The sequence below is a fragment of the Dendrobates tinctorius genome, unplaced genomic scaffold, assembly GCF_039654945.1.
Source record: "Dendrobates tinctorius isolate UK_male_01 unplaced genomic scaffold, ASM3965494v1 ptg000257l, whole genome shotgun sequence".
Taxonomy (NCBI): Eukaryota; Metazoa; Chordata; class Amphibia; order Anura; family Dendrobatidae; genus Dendrobates; species Dendrobates tinctorius.
In genome coordinates this window covers 5,444,982-5,460,469 of record NW_027361924.1, presented here as the reverse complement: position 1 = coordinate 5,460,469, position 15,488 = coordinate 5,444,982, and the positions used below count along the sequence as shown (strand labels likewise).

The following is a 15,488-nucleotide window of genomic DNA, read 5'->3' as shown; positions in this document are numbered from 1 at the left end:
TTCTGGCCATGCTTTTCTTTCCTGTCAGCTCAGCTGGAGGGGAGGAATTTACAAATGGATCCAGTATGACTAGAAAAGGGTTTACGCAAGCGGCTTTACCCCCACCACCCCGAGAGCGGCCCACTCGCAAGATACATTTACACAAAGTGGCTGAAGTAAAACGCGCTTTGTGCCTCATTGCAATGTAATGAAACCTGAGCAGCGGGCTGGTGGGAGGCACCACAACCACAGATACATGGAGGACAAAGCATGCCGAGCATACTTCTGTCCGTATACGGTACATATACACGTCTATCGTCTGCAGGGAGACTTCTGCCATCTTTAACAGTCTCCGTAGAGTCATCCGTACCCAACTCTACGCCAAAATCTGCCTCCGGTGCAAATAAATGCCGTTTCTCTGACTTGCTTCGGAATACTTTATATGATGGTATTACTCCTAAAAATCACTTAAAAATTATTTTTTTGTCTTGTAGCAAACACATACCGAAGAAGAAAAAAAAAAAAAAAAACACATTCCTGACGGTGCCAAACAGGATGGATCCTAAAAGAGCCCCCCCTCCAAGACGGCGGTCCCTTCCTATAGGGCTATATTGAATCCTGGACACCAACGTCACCCCCAGAACACATGTCATCAGCTCAGAGACTTCTGAAGCCGAATGAAAAGAGCTCTGTGAAAAAATGAAAAAAAAAAAAAAAAAATCAAAAGGCAAAACTTCTGGGGCAGCGACCGCACGGCACGCCGCGCTCAAAGATCTGGGGAATAAATATAGTAAATAGCAAATCTCTGTTCCGTTACTTCATGTTAGACGGAAAAATGAGCAAGCTGTCATTTCAGGAGGGATCGACTTTCCATGAAAGAAAAAAAATAAAATGAAAAGGTCAGCTGATTCCCCGGATTTGTGTAAAACGAGCGCAGAATTTCCAGAAGGATCAAACGTTTCACTCGCACAAAAAAGAAAAAAAAAAAAAAAAAATTTGCTGGAAACTCTGAATCACGCCAGGGAAGACTTTGAAGTCACGTCTTGTAAGTAAGTAGGAAAAAAGTGAAAGAAGAGAGGGAGAAAAAAAAAAAAAGAAAAAAGAAAAACACGACAGCGGCCGCATCAGCAAAGTGGTATCGCCATGGCAATGAGCGCAGACAGCGTCGCCGTCCCCTCGGCAGCACATAAAGCCTTTACATACGCGGCCGCCCTTTGATGTGTGATGAGGTCAGGCGGATCATAACTCCCATGGTCAGCGGCTGATGAAGGTAAACACGAGCGAGCGGCGGCGGCGCCCGGCATCAGAGCCGCAGATGAGCAAGCACAACAAACCACAGCGACTGGCCAGCTACACGACAGCCACCGGCCACATATCTGTCTGCAAGGTATTGCTCCCTGTTATCAGTCATTCTACCCGACTACACAATCTAGTGATCGCCGTTATCAGCCACTCTACCCGACTACACAATCAGCCACTCTACCCGACCATAGGACCCGACTACACAATCTAGTGCTCGCTGTTATCAGCCACTCTACCCGACCATAGGACCCGACTACACAATCTAGTGCCAGCTGTTATCAGTCACTCTACCCGACTACACAATCTAGTGCTCGCTGTTATCAGCCACTCTACCCGACTACACAATCAGCCACTCTACCCGACCATAGGACCCGACTACACAATCTAGTGCTCGCTGTTATCAGCCACTCTACCCGACCATAGGACCCGACTACACAATCTAGTGCCAGCTGTTATCAGTCACTCTACCCGACTACACAATCTAGTGCTCGCTGTTATCAGCCACTCTACCCGACTACACAATCTAGTGATCGCTGTTATCAGCCACTCTACCCGACTACACAATCAGCCACTCTACCCGACCATAGGACCCGACTACACAATCTAGTGCTCGCTGTTATCAGCCACTCTACCCGACCATAGGACCCGACTACACAATCTAGTGCCAGCTGTTATCAGTCACTCTACCCGACTACACAATCTAGTGCTCGCTGTTATCAGCCACTCTACCCGACTACACAATCTAGTGATCGCTGTTATCAGCCACTCTACCCGACTACACAATCAGCCACTCTACCCGACCATAGGACCCGACTACACAATCTAGTGCTCGCTGTTATCAGCCACTCTACCCGACCATAGGACCCGACTACACAATCTAGTGCCAGCTGTTATCAGTCACTCTACCCGACTACACAATCTAGTGCTCGCTGTTATCAGCCACTCTACCCGACCATAGGACCCGACTACACAATCAGCCACTCTACCCGACCATAGGACCCGACTACACAATCTAGTGCTCGCTGTTATCAGCCACTCTACCCGACTACACAATCAGCCACTCTACCCGACCATAGGACCCGACTACACAATCTAGTGCTCGCTGTTATCAGCCACTCTACCCGACCATAGGACCCGACTACACAATCTAGTGCTCGCTGTTATCAGTCACTCTACCCGACTACACAATCTAGTGCTCGCTGTTATCAGCCACTATACCCGACCATAGGACCCAACTACACAATCTAGTGCTCGCTGTTATCAGTCACTCTACCCGACTACACAATCTAGTGCTCGCTGTTATCAGCCACTCTACCCGACCATAGGACCCGACTACACAATCAGCCACTCTACCCGACCATAGGACCCGACTACACAATCTAGTGCTCGCTGTTATCAGCCACTCTACCCGACCTTAGGACCCGACTACACAATCAGCCACTCTACCCGACCATAGGACCCGACTACACAATCTAGTGCTCGCTGTTATCAGCCACTCTACTCGACCATAGGACCCGACTACACAATCTAGTGCTCGCTGTTATCAGTCACTCTACCCGACTACACAATCTAGTGCTCGCTGTTATCAGCCACTCTACCCGACCATAGGACCCGACTACACAATCTAGTGCTCGCTGTTATCAGCCACTCTACCCGACCTTAGGACCCGACTACACAATCAGCCACTCTACCCGACCATAGGACCTGACTACACAATCTAGTGCTCGCTGTTATCAGCCACTCTACCCGACCTTAGGACCCGACTACACAATCAGCCACTCTACCCGACCATAGGACCTGACTACACAATCTAGTGCTCGCTGTTATCAGCCACTCTACCCGACCATAGGACCCGACTACACAATCAGCCACTCTACCCGACCATAGGACCCGACTACACAATCAGCCACTCTACCCGACCATAGGACCCGACTACACAATCAGCCACTCTACCCGACCATAGGACCCGACTACACAATCAGCCACTCTACCCGACCATAGGACCCGACTACACAATCTAGTGCTCGCTGTTATCAGCCACTCTACCCGACCATAGGACCCGACTACACAATCTAGTGCTCGCTGTTATCAGCCACTCTACCCGACCATAGGACCCGACTACACAATCTAGTGCTCGCTGTTATCAGCCACTCTACCCAACCATAGGACCCGACTACACAATCTAGTGCTCGCTGTTATCAGCCACTCTACCCGACCATAGGACCCGACTACACAATCAGCCACTCTACCCGACCATAGGACCCGACTACACAATCAGCCACTCTACCCGACCATAGGACCCGACTACACAATCAGCCACTCTACCCGACCATAGGACCCGACTACACAATCTAGTGCTCGCTGTTATCAGCCACTCTACCCGACCATAGGACCCGACTACACAATCTAGTGCTCGCTGTTATCAGCCACTCTACCCGACCATAGGACCCGACTACACAATCTAGTGCTCGCTGTTATCAGCCACTCTACCCAACCATAGGACCCGACTACACAATCTAGTGCTCGCTGTTATCAGCCACTCTACCCAACCATAGGACCCGACTACACAATCAGCCACTCTACCCGACCATAGGACCCAACTACACAATCTAGTGCTCCCTGTTATCAGCCATTCTACCCGACCATAGGACCCGACTACACAATCTAGTGCTCCCTGTTATCAGCCATTCTACCCGACCATAAGACTTGACTACACAATCTAGTGTTCGCTGTTATCAGCCATTCTAGCCTAGCATACGACCTGACAACACAATCTATACCTCGCTTTTTACAGAGACTGTTACTGTTGCGTTAGTCAATGCGATTAGGGACAGAACTGGCTATGGGGTACAGCTATGATATGCAGTCACTTTTGTTCGGTGAGTGTCTGTCCTCTGAGACCCCAACCTTACCCGGACAATGAATGTGTAGCCCCATTTAACACTGTTTTTCGTTGCATGGCGCTCCCTGGCTGTGAAGGAATTACAGTCATCCGCATTCATTTCAATAGCGTTCCCTGCACAGCGAGTGACCAGGGCAACATTAAACAGGGAAGACCGTGCAGTCACCCCTTTATTCCCAAAAATCAGTGGGGGATCCCATAGCTCTGACCCCCATGAATCATTAAGTCAGGACGTATCCTACAGATAAACCTGTTTAGCCTATATAGGACTATAGAATATACACCTATACCGGTAGTTTAGCACAAAGTATGAGGCCTGCAAACGGAGATCTTCGGGGAGAAAAAAAAAATGGAATTAAAGCACAAAGTATATTAACAATGGAGAGAACATAATTAGACCTCCGCCCACTATAAAAGCATATGAACGATATTCCTAGACAGGACAGCATGCCCCTTTTACCCTACAAGCCCCTATTCAGATATTGCAAGTGTTTGGTTTTTTTGCAGTGCCCCTTGGATTGTAAAAGGTGAAGATTTCCCTGATAAATGTGAATGGCTGAGGAGGAATAGAAGAGGCAGTGGCCTAAACAAGGCATCGCACCCCGTGGGCTGCCGCGGACGCTTTACATTTTTTCATTAATAATCTATTGCAGACGGAGTGGTAATAAAGGCCGGGATTGAATCGTGCACCTGCTCCATCTTGTTACATGGCTGCGGTGTATTGGGTTCTGTGATTCTCCCCCCCCCCCTTACAACAGGGTAAGAGTCTCGCTTTGAGGGACGTAAAGGGAAAAAGAAAAAGACAGAAAAAAAAACAAAGCAGAGAAACACAACATTGTACCAGTACAAAGACAAAGTGACTGCTGTCTAGGGATGGACTGGGAATCACAGCATCAGCAGCTGTGAAAGGATCAATATCGGCACTAATAACGCACCATATTTATAAGCATATTGCTTCACTACCCATTATTTAGGTCTACAAAAATTAATGGTGGCAAAGTCAGAAGTCCGTAGCCACAAAACTGCAACCCTCCTAACATTGGCATCCCCAGCAGCGTCCTACTAGTAAAATGTGACCGCTGGATCAGTATCCTTTCACAACTAATCTTTAGATAGGATCTCCTTAATATATTTGGGAATATAAAACATACTGTAGTATTAAAACCAACCATGGAGTAATTACTGTGACTGTCACAATCTCATCTCTTGCCTAAATTTGGAAGTAACGGCAGGAGGTAAAGCATCGACCACATACACCCGAAAAACTGGTCCTGCAGATCTGGGCACCTGTACAACTGCAAATTTTGACACTTTAAGGGGCTGTATATGTGCTACGTGTCTGGTTCTAAGTAATTCGCAATCGTCAGTTGCGCGGATGTAGAATGGAGCGGCAAGCAGTGCGCATGCACAACGTCGCTCTGGGATTGGGTCCTCGATGACGTAAACATAAAGACCCCTAGTGAACAGACACTCATCTATCCTACGGAAAGGGAATGCATTTTCATTGAAGGACAGACCATTTAAGCTGTATGTTCACAAAAAAAAAAAAAAACACCTTTAACTGTTAAGCAGAAGCCAACTATTGACAAGACCACAATAGCATTGTCATCCTTCACTAGAGCGACAGATGTAAACACGCTCTGGCACTTTGATCGACAGCTCACGCTGCAGAGTGAGCTGAGCAAAGTGCCGGGGGCGTGCGTACAGCCGCCGCTCACAATATAGTGATCAATGCATGCACTCAGTGCACGCTCCCATGACAAAGTCGGAAGGCCCAAATTTCATCTATTTACCTGACAACTAACCCTATACCTGCAGGTCGGTAGCATTTTTCCTAGCTGACAGGTTCCACTTCCTAGGTTCACATCCCAACCCAAGCATGGCCAAAGTTGCAATAGAGGCCTATTCCAACAAACAGGACATGTCAGATCATCACTAGATGAATGTAGACCCTACCTGAACTCTCTCCCATCACTCCGCCGTCTCGCCGCTGCCGTACAATGCGATGTAGCTTCCAAGATAAGTTTCTGGTTGATCAAGTTTGAAGACACAGATTCTCTTTCGAGGTCATCATCCACCACTTGGTCACACTTCCATTCCTCATCTTCATTAAGAGTAGGTAAATATCCAGGTGGACCCTTCCCTGTCCCAGACCCCGAGCTATGGTCACTGTAAACCTTAGGACTTTCCCCGCCGACGGTTGTGCACTCTAGATAGATGTCAGATTTAAGGAACACTGGGTACGTATTGTCCTCCATCATCGACTGGATCTCCATTTGAGCCTGGTCAAACATGTCAGGCTCAATTTGCTGCCTCAAAACACAATCCTTAATAAAACTTTTCGTTGCTGGCTTGATCTGCCGGGAGACTATGCCGTTATTGTCCAGAATATATTTTTTGTAGATCGCTTTGGCCAGTTTGAGCCTTTTTTCCACCATAGAGTCACTTGGCTCCAGTTTCCGAAAGCCGCTGCAAGCGAACCAGAAATCAAGCAAATCTCCGCAATTTTCCTGCTGTAAAAAAGTTCGAAACAACTTAATCCCATCCTGGTCGTCGAGCAGAGAGTGAAGCGATTCAGCCCATTTTAAATATGGCGGCGTCGGGGAAGCACTGCCCTCAGGTTCGTAACCCAGGTCAAGGTCGGGCCGCCTCGGCGTCGCAGTTGAAGTCTCGTTTCTGATCCCATCGGTTTTTGCCGAGTAATAGCTGTGGCTGAACGGCCTGGGATGATCTGCTGTAACCAGTTCTCCTTCCTCTCCAGGGACCGGCGGTCTGGGTGCATCCTCAGTAAAGCTTCCCCCTAGATCCAAAGGGAAACCTTTCCCCTGGACACTCATCTTGACTATATGCGATTGCAAAGTAAGGATTATTAAGATACGGATTCAATATCTGTTCATTTCGAGACGAAGGTCCCTGATAAACATTAGCCTCCTGCAAAGAAAACAAGAAAACAATAGAGAGTCAATACATAACATTTAAAGGGGCAGTTCACAAATGCATTAATGGATGAGGGACTGCAATCAAAGTATAAACTTGTTCTACTACTGCAAGATCGTGACTCTCTGTGTCATGCTCTGCGCACTGATAACAGGGCTGACAGCAGGGTTAACTTGCTGAAAAGGGATTGACCTTTGAGGATTTTCTTTTAAAAACTTAAATGCAAATATACGGGGGAAAAAAAAAAAATGATTTCTGTAATATGGTTTCTTTAAAAACTTGCATGGTTTGGTTTTTACGGGCTTTGTTTCCTAATTATATGCATTTAAAACAAAAAGATGGACCGCCCTTTTCATCAATGAGGCTACTCTGCGGAATCGCGGTCACCACACTAACCAGGTTTCTATATCAGTGTCCCCTTCACCACATTGCTTTTATACTCAATTCACTCCAGGGGTTATTGCTCCCAGCTAAAACCAACACAATCTGACAATTCATAGGGTCCCCTCATCCTGATGGGCATCACAGACCCCCCCTTTGTTACGGTGACCCCCCAAAGTGATCAGCTGCAATCTATGATGAACTTGTCAGCAGGCGTTTCATTTCCCTGCAGCTCCACCATAGGGGAAAGAAAGTATTGCACATCTTTTATAGAAATCAATAGGCTGTGCGAGTCCTCCAGGGAGAGAGATGCTCTTGGTGGGCACTTTCGGGAGAGGTTCATAGAAATTTGCATCAAGGCTGGCCTGCTTTTAAGAGTCAGGGTAGCCAAAGCACCAACAAGTTTGCAAATTTCTCTACCCCAAAACTATGGAATTTATGACCCAAATAACTCTGGTTCCAATTGGAAAATTTTCAGATCACTTCCTGGGATGAATAGATCCTACCAAAATCTGCAAACCTTCCCCAGGGACCATTTATTCACTTTACACACCCACAAAAGTGAAACGTTAAGGCGCCTTTCATCTGGCCCTAATTTGCGGCCGGTCACTGGTATAGTCCTATAATAAGCGACTGTGCTGTTCTCACCGACAGATCCTGCACTTTGAACCTGGAGCGAGCGGCGGCGTGGAAGATGAAAGAGGAGCAGATAACGAGGAGTTGAAACATTTCTCCTAAAGAAGTACGTGATGACATAAAAACAGCCTGATCTGATCTGCCGCTATCGATGTGAATCACAGCACAATGTACACACACGGACCCGGCCACGTCCAACCGATTCACGTCAAGGCGGCCGAGATGACACAGAGCAGGTGTAAGAGCTGCACTCTCCTTCAGGTCAATGCATTTTTTTTTTTTTTTATTACTTTTACAAGGGTTAAACTAGGACTTATGATAACGGTGTTGGGGAGATGGTTCACAAAATGAATGATCCTCAGGTCTGAGGAGACTATGGCATTTCTTATTCGGGAAACGCAGGGAGACACAGTGAGTCAATGCTAAACAGCAAAGTACGTAAAGAAACAGCAAAAAGGGGGTACATACTTATCCCACAGATTTAACATAAAACACAGCCGCTGGTAAATGTAACATGACTAAGTGCAAGCTCTTCAGGAGAGAAAGTGCTCAGTATTTTCTATGCCCAGTATGTAAGAGGGTGCAGACAGTTTCAGAGATATCAGTCCAAGTTCTTCAGATCATTTTAAGCTACAACCTGAAATTTCTCATTATGGAGCTTCTCCCCATCACAATCCCCATGGTATGGCCACTGACACTTGCAGGCAGCACATACACCTGGATGTATCACACCACATCCTCCGACTATATATCCATGACTGAATTCACACTGGATGCGCAAAGTCCGGTAATCCTCCAAAGAGTCAAACATATCCATAGAGGCATACGATCCTGACATTTACCTCCAATGTATCCTGTAGACCTGAAAATGTCCATAGACCTGGAGCAAACCCCGAGAAAGCCTTGGCCAGTAAGTGATTGCCTACAGTTGCCCTAACGGCACAGAAAAGTGCAGACAGTCGACTGTCAATCAATATATCAATTGCATATAATTTGATCTGTTCAGTGGACTGATCATACCAAACGTGGTCCAAAAATCAGGTCAAGGGGGTGTCTACCCAGCTGTACAACTTATTCTGCATCTGCTGAAGGCATCTGGAGGAGATCTAATAATCTTATGTCCAAAATTCTCAACACAGGCCCATGTCACAGAACCTCCCGACAAAAACAATCTATCGCGCTGCAGCACTCCGACCACATTCAGAACACATCTATTCTGATCAGACAAAAAAAACTCAAAACCCATACGCAATATTGTGTAGTCAGCAGCTATACAATAAAGCTACGATGCTCAGCGCGCCCTCGACCCCGTTCTAATGCGTGTGCGATGCTCCGCGCGCCCTCGACCCCGTTCTAATGCGTGTGCGATGCTCTCCATGTCCCGACCCCGTTCTAATGCGTGTGCGATGCTCTCCATGTCCCGAACCCTTTCTAATGCGCGTGCGATGCGCTCCATGTCCCGACCCCGTTCTAATGCGTGTGCGATGCTCTCCATGTCCCGAACCCTTTCTAATGCGTGTGCGATGCGCTCCATGTCCCGACCCCGTTCTAATGCGTGTGCGATGCTCTCAATGTCCCGACCCCGTTCTAATGCGTGTGCGATGCTCTCAATGTCCCGACCCCTTTCTAATGCGTGTGCGATGCTCTCCATGTCCCGACCCCTTTCTAATGCGTGTGCGATGCTCTCCATGTCCCAAACCCTTTCTAATGCGTGTGCGATGCTCTCCATGTCCCAAACCCTTTCTAATGCGCGTGCGATGCGCTCCATGTCCCGACCCCGTTCTAATGCGTGTGCGATGCTCTCAATGTCCCGACCCCGTTCTAATGCGTGTGCGATGCTCTCAATGTCCCGACCCCTTTCTAATGCGTGTGCGATGCTCTCCATGTCCCAAACCCTTTCTAATGCGTGTGCGATGCTCTCCATGTCCCAAACCCTTTCTAATGCGCGTGCGATGCGCTCCATGTCCCGACACCTTTCTATAACACGTGCGATGCTCTGCATGCACGTCCCGACACCCGTCTAACACATGCAATGCTCTGCATGCACGTCCCGACCACCTATAACATGTGCGATGCTCTGCATGCACGTCCCGACACCTTTCTGTAACACATGCGATGCTCTGCATGCACGTCCCGACACCTTTCTATAAACACATGCGATGCCCTGCATGCACGTCCCGACACCCATCTGTAACACGTGCAATGCTCTGCATGCACGTCCCGACACCTTTCTGTAACACGTGCGATGCCCTGCATGCACGTCCCGACACCTTTCTGTAACACGTGCGATGCCCTGCATGCACGTCCTGACACCCGTCTGTAACACGTGCAATGCTCTGCATGCACGTACCGACACCCATCTGTAACACATGCAATGCTCTGCATGCACGTACCGACACCCATCTGTAACACATGCAATGCTCTGCATGCACGTCCCGAACACCTATAACACGTGCGATGCCCTGCATGCACGTCCCGACACCTTTCTGTAACACGTGCGATGCCCTGCATGCACGTCCCGACACCTTTCTGTAACACGTGCGACGCCCTGCATGCACGTCCCGACACCTTTCTATAAACACATGCGATGCCCTGCATGCACGTCCTGACACCCGTCTGTAACACGTGCAATGCTCTGCATGCACGTACCGACACCCATCTGTAACACATGCAATGCTCTGCATGCACGTACCGACACCCATCTGTAACACATGCAATGCTCTGCATGCACGTACCGACACCCATCTGTAACACATGCAATGCTCTGCATGCACGTCCCGAACACCTATAACACGTGCGATGCCCTGCATGCACGTCCCGACACCTTTCTGTAACACGTGCGATGCCCTGCATGCACGTCCCGACACCTTTCTGTAACACGTGCGACGCCCTGCATGCACGTCCCGACACCTTTCTATAAACACATGCGATGCCCTGCATGCACGTCCTGACACCCGTCTGTAACACGTGCAATGCTCTGCATGCACGTACCGACACCCATCTGTAACACATGCAATGCTCTGCATGCACGTACCGACACCCATCTGTAACACATGCAATGCTCTGCATGCACGTCCCGAACACCTATAACACGTGCGATGCCCTGCATGCACGTCCCGACACCTTTCTGTAACACGTGCGATGCTCTGCATGCACGTCCCGACACCTTTCTGTAACACGTGCGATGCTCTGCATGCACGTCCCGACACCTTTCTGTAACACGTGCGATGCTCTGCATGCACGTCCCGACACCTTTCTATAAGGGTATGTGCACACTTTGCGGTTTCTGCTGCACTTCCACAGCGGTTTTGGCTCTGCAGAAACGCAGCAGATTCTGCTGCGTTGTACAGTACCTTTATTTCCTATGGAAATAAAAAAAAAAAAGCTGTGCACATGCTGCGTTTTTTTCCGCGCGGTTTTCAAAACGCAGCATGTCAATTGTTTGGTGAAGAAACGCTGCAGTTTTACACCTCATCCATTATGAGGTGTAAAACCGCAGGACTTTGTCCTGCGGATTTACCTGCGGTTTTCTCTACAAAATCCGCAGAGACAAAAAACTGTGTGTGCACATACCCTAACACGTGCGATGCTCTGCATGCCCCGACACTTTTCTAACAAACATGCGATGCTCTGCATGCCCCGACACTTTTCTAACAAACATGCGATGCTCTGCATGCCCCGACACTTTTCTAACAAACATGCGATGCTCTGCATGCCCCGACACTTTTCTAACAAACATGCGATGCTCTGCATGCCCCGACACTTTTCTAACAAACATGCGATGCTCTGCATGCCCCGACACTTTTCTAACAAACATGCGATGCTCTGCATGCCCCGACACTTTTCTAACAAACATGCGATGCTCTGCATGCCCCGACACTTTTCTAACAAACATGCGATGCTCTGCATGCCCCGACACTTTTCTAATAAACATGCCATGCTCTGCATGCCCCGACACTTTTCTAACATGCGATGCTCTGCATGCCCCGACACTTTTCTAATAAACATGCGATGCTCTGCATGCCCCGACACTTTTCTAATAAACATGCGATGCTCTGCATGCCCCGACACTTTTCTAATAAACATGCGATGCTCTGCATGCCCCGACACTTTTCTAATAAACATGCGATGCTCTGCATGCCCCGACACTTTTCTAATAAACATGCGATGCTCTGCATGCCCCGACACTTTTCTAATAAACATGCGATGCTCTGCATGCCCCGACACTTTTCTAATAAACATGCGATGCTCTGCATGCCCCGACACTTTTCTAATAAACATGCGATGCTCTGCATGCCCCGACACTTTTCTAATAAACATGCGATGCTCTGCATGCCCCGACACTTTTCTAATAAACATGCGATGCTCTGCATGCCCCGACACTTTTCTAATAAACATGCGATGCTCTGCATGCCCCGACACTTTTCTAATAAACATGCGATGCTCTGCATGCCCCGACACTTTTCTAATAAACATGCGATGCTCTGCATGTCCCGACACTTTTCTAATAAACATGCGATGCTCTGCATGTCCCGACACTTTTCTAATAAACATGCGATGCTCTGCATGTCCCGACACTTTTCTAATAAACATGCGATGCTCTGCATGTCCCGACACTTTTCTAATAAACATGCGATGCTCTGCATGTCCCGACACTTTTCTAATAAACATGCGATGCTCTGCATGTCCCGACACTTTTCTAATAAACATGCGATGCTCTGCATGTCCCGACACTTTTCTATAATACATGCGATGCTCTGCATGTCCCGACACTTTTCTATAATACATGCGATGATCTGTGATCACACTTTTTTTTCCTAAAGGTACTGTCACACTTAGCGATGTACCAGCGATCCCGACCAGCGATATGACGCGGTCAGGATCGCTGGTACATCGCTAAGTGGTCGCTAGTGAGCTGCCACATAGGCAGATCTCACTAGCGACATCGCTGGGGACGGGGATCGCTACTTACCTGTCACACCAGGCGATCCTGCGTCCTCCCGCCCGGCTCCATGCGTCGCTCGTCCTCACAGCAGGAAGCGCCACAGGAAGCTGACGACGAGAAACAGTCCTGAACGTTCTCGCGCGATCAGCGATAACCAGCGGGGGAGCGGGTCGCTGGTAAGTATCAGACACAGAGATATCGCTAGCAATATCGCTATAACGTCACTAGTTATAGCGATATTGCTAGCGATATCTCTTAGTGTGACATGCCCTTAAGACAGGAGCACATAATCAGTGCAGTTTGTCTTCTGCGTGATGAGATGGACGCCTTCACTCTCCCCACACATCAATAAAATTTGGGCGCCCATGACACTATAACCAGGTAATCCATTGTACTTCCATGGACCACATCGGTAGGTACAAAAGCACAGCAACCCTCAAGGCGCGCCGCCATGCACTCATTTTGGAGATGCTGTGACCCAGTCATCTAGAGATCACAGTTGCGGAGATCCTGCATCCAACAAATCAACTTAAAAAAACTGACTGATCACTTACTAATAATGTATCCCTCAAGCCGCAGACTGTCACCACCATCAGATCATTAATGTTATTTGCGTCGCCTTTAACATTATGGCTGATCAGTTTGCATCCCGATTGGGATAATTTTATAGGGGTTGTGCACAACCATAAGGGTACCGTTACACTTAGCGATGCACCAGCGATCTCGACATCGATCGCTGGTGCATCGCTAAGTGGTCGCTAGTGAGCTGCCACACAGGCAGATCTCACCAACGACATAGCAGGGGTCGGGGGTCGCTACTTACCTGTCAAACGCAGCGATCCTGGCGTCCTCCCGCCCGCGTCAACACGTCGCTCGTCAGCGCCTGACGAGAAATGGTCCAGGACGTTCTCGCGCAATCACCAATACTTCCGACCGGCTCCCCCGCTGGTTAAGTATCACATGTAGCGATATCGGTGACGTTACAGCGATATTGCTAGCGATATCGCTATGTGTAACGGGCGCTTTACCCTCCACGAACCGCTCAGCTTTACGCCTGTATCCGTCTCCCCCCGGTGAGACAATGTAACTTCCCATCTACAATAACAAATCCATAATTCCAGCACAGTCTCATCCAAACACCTGAGAGCAGAAACGTCACAAGCGTCCAGCAAAGGAATGATTTACATCCAACCACAAGCGCTGGGAGTTGTAGTTCTGCATTTACTGGAGACATATCCAACAGGCAATAGGAATCCTCCATCACGGCTTATGTAAAGCGTCCGGACAAACAGTGTAAAAAAAAAAACAAAAACCTAAAAACCGCAGAGCAAGGATTAATGGCTACATCTCGCGTCCTGAAGACGTCTAGGTCCTGCGTCAAGATCGCAATCCAACGATTGTTACTGCGGTCAGACGGCGGCACAAGACTTCACCGCCACGAATCTTGACTTCGGTTAAGGGCAAAAATGTTTTAAGGAAAAATGTTTTAAATGCGAAGAATTGACGGAGAGAGCGGCTGCAGCGTCAGATCAGTAGGTGTCTGCCATTTTGACGATTAAATATCTCCAGACAGTAAATGTGTGACGCTGCCACGAAAGAAAACAAAAAATATGTATGTATCACCATGGCTGCAAAATTGTACGCAAATGTGACGAGCACTGAACTTAACTTTGCAACAATTGCAGAAAAGCAAGTAAGTTACAACATGTGACCTGGGGGGGCTGTAAATTCAATAACGGAGGTCTCTGACCCGCCACCGGGATCAGACGAGCTGGGCCCGGGAGCTGCAGGTACTAGAGGCCGGGGATCTCCGGCCTGCGCTCCGCGGCCTCCAGCGCTCGTCTGCGAAGTTTCCTCCCAAGCAAAAGATGACCCCCCTCGGCTCCCGTCACACTCACCTCCCTGGAAACAAGCCGGCTCTCCTCCCGGGATAGCGCGCCGGGCCCTCGTCTTCCTCAGCTCCAGCGCCACCCATCAAGCTTCCGGCGGCGACTGAGGGAGACAGAGGCGAAAACAAAGCGAGCGCCACGGGCCGGCAGCCATGCCCCGGCGAGCTCCTGCTGGTGAGTGCGCTGCCTGTGTGTGAGGAGTCACAGAGAGAGCGAGAGAGTGAGCAGCCTGTGCGTGCGCGCCCCCTGCGTCCTGCGTCACTGGGAGAGGAGGAGGGTTGGCGCGCACGCGGACGTCGAGTGGGGGGGGGAGGCGCGCCACCGACAACAAGGACGACGGCGGCGCGCGCTGTCTTCCCGCCACAGGCGCGTGCCCTGCCTGCTGCCCTGACTGGAAAACCTGTCTTCTTCCCCCTCCAGTCACCATTGCTGAGCCTGGTCCTGTCATGTAGCTCTGTTCTGAGGAAAAAATATAGGCCGAAAAGTCTCAGAAACCTATTTTCTACCTCACATTCCT

General features: G+C 49.0%; 1 protein-coding gene across 2 annotated transcripts in view; it reads right to left on the bottom strand.

Annotated features, from left to right (window-relative positions):
• The window catches only part of AXIN1 (axin 1), a 32,018-nt gene extending 16,745 nt beyond the window's left edge, over positions 1–15,273 (bottom strand). Inside the window, exons 1-2 of one of the 2 annotated variants that reach the window (XM_073558534.1) lie at positions 14,981–15,273; positions 6,140–7,114 (exon numbers count right to left, since the gene is read on the bottom strand). In XM_073558534.1, coding sequence (XP_073414635.1) covers positions 6,140–7,020 — 881 coding nt within the window. In that variant the 5' untranslated portion in view covers positions 7,021–7,114; positions 14,981–15,273. The remainder of the gene's footprint in view (positions 1–6,139; positions 7,115–14,980) is intronic. The other variant, XM_073558535.1, reaches the window with a different exon arrangement.
• Positions 15,274–15,488: the final 215 nt, after the last annotated feature.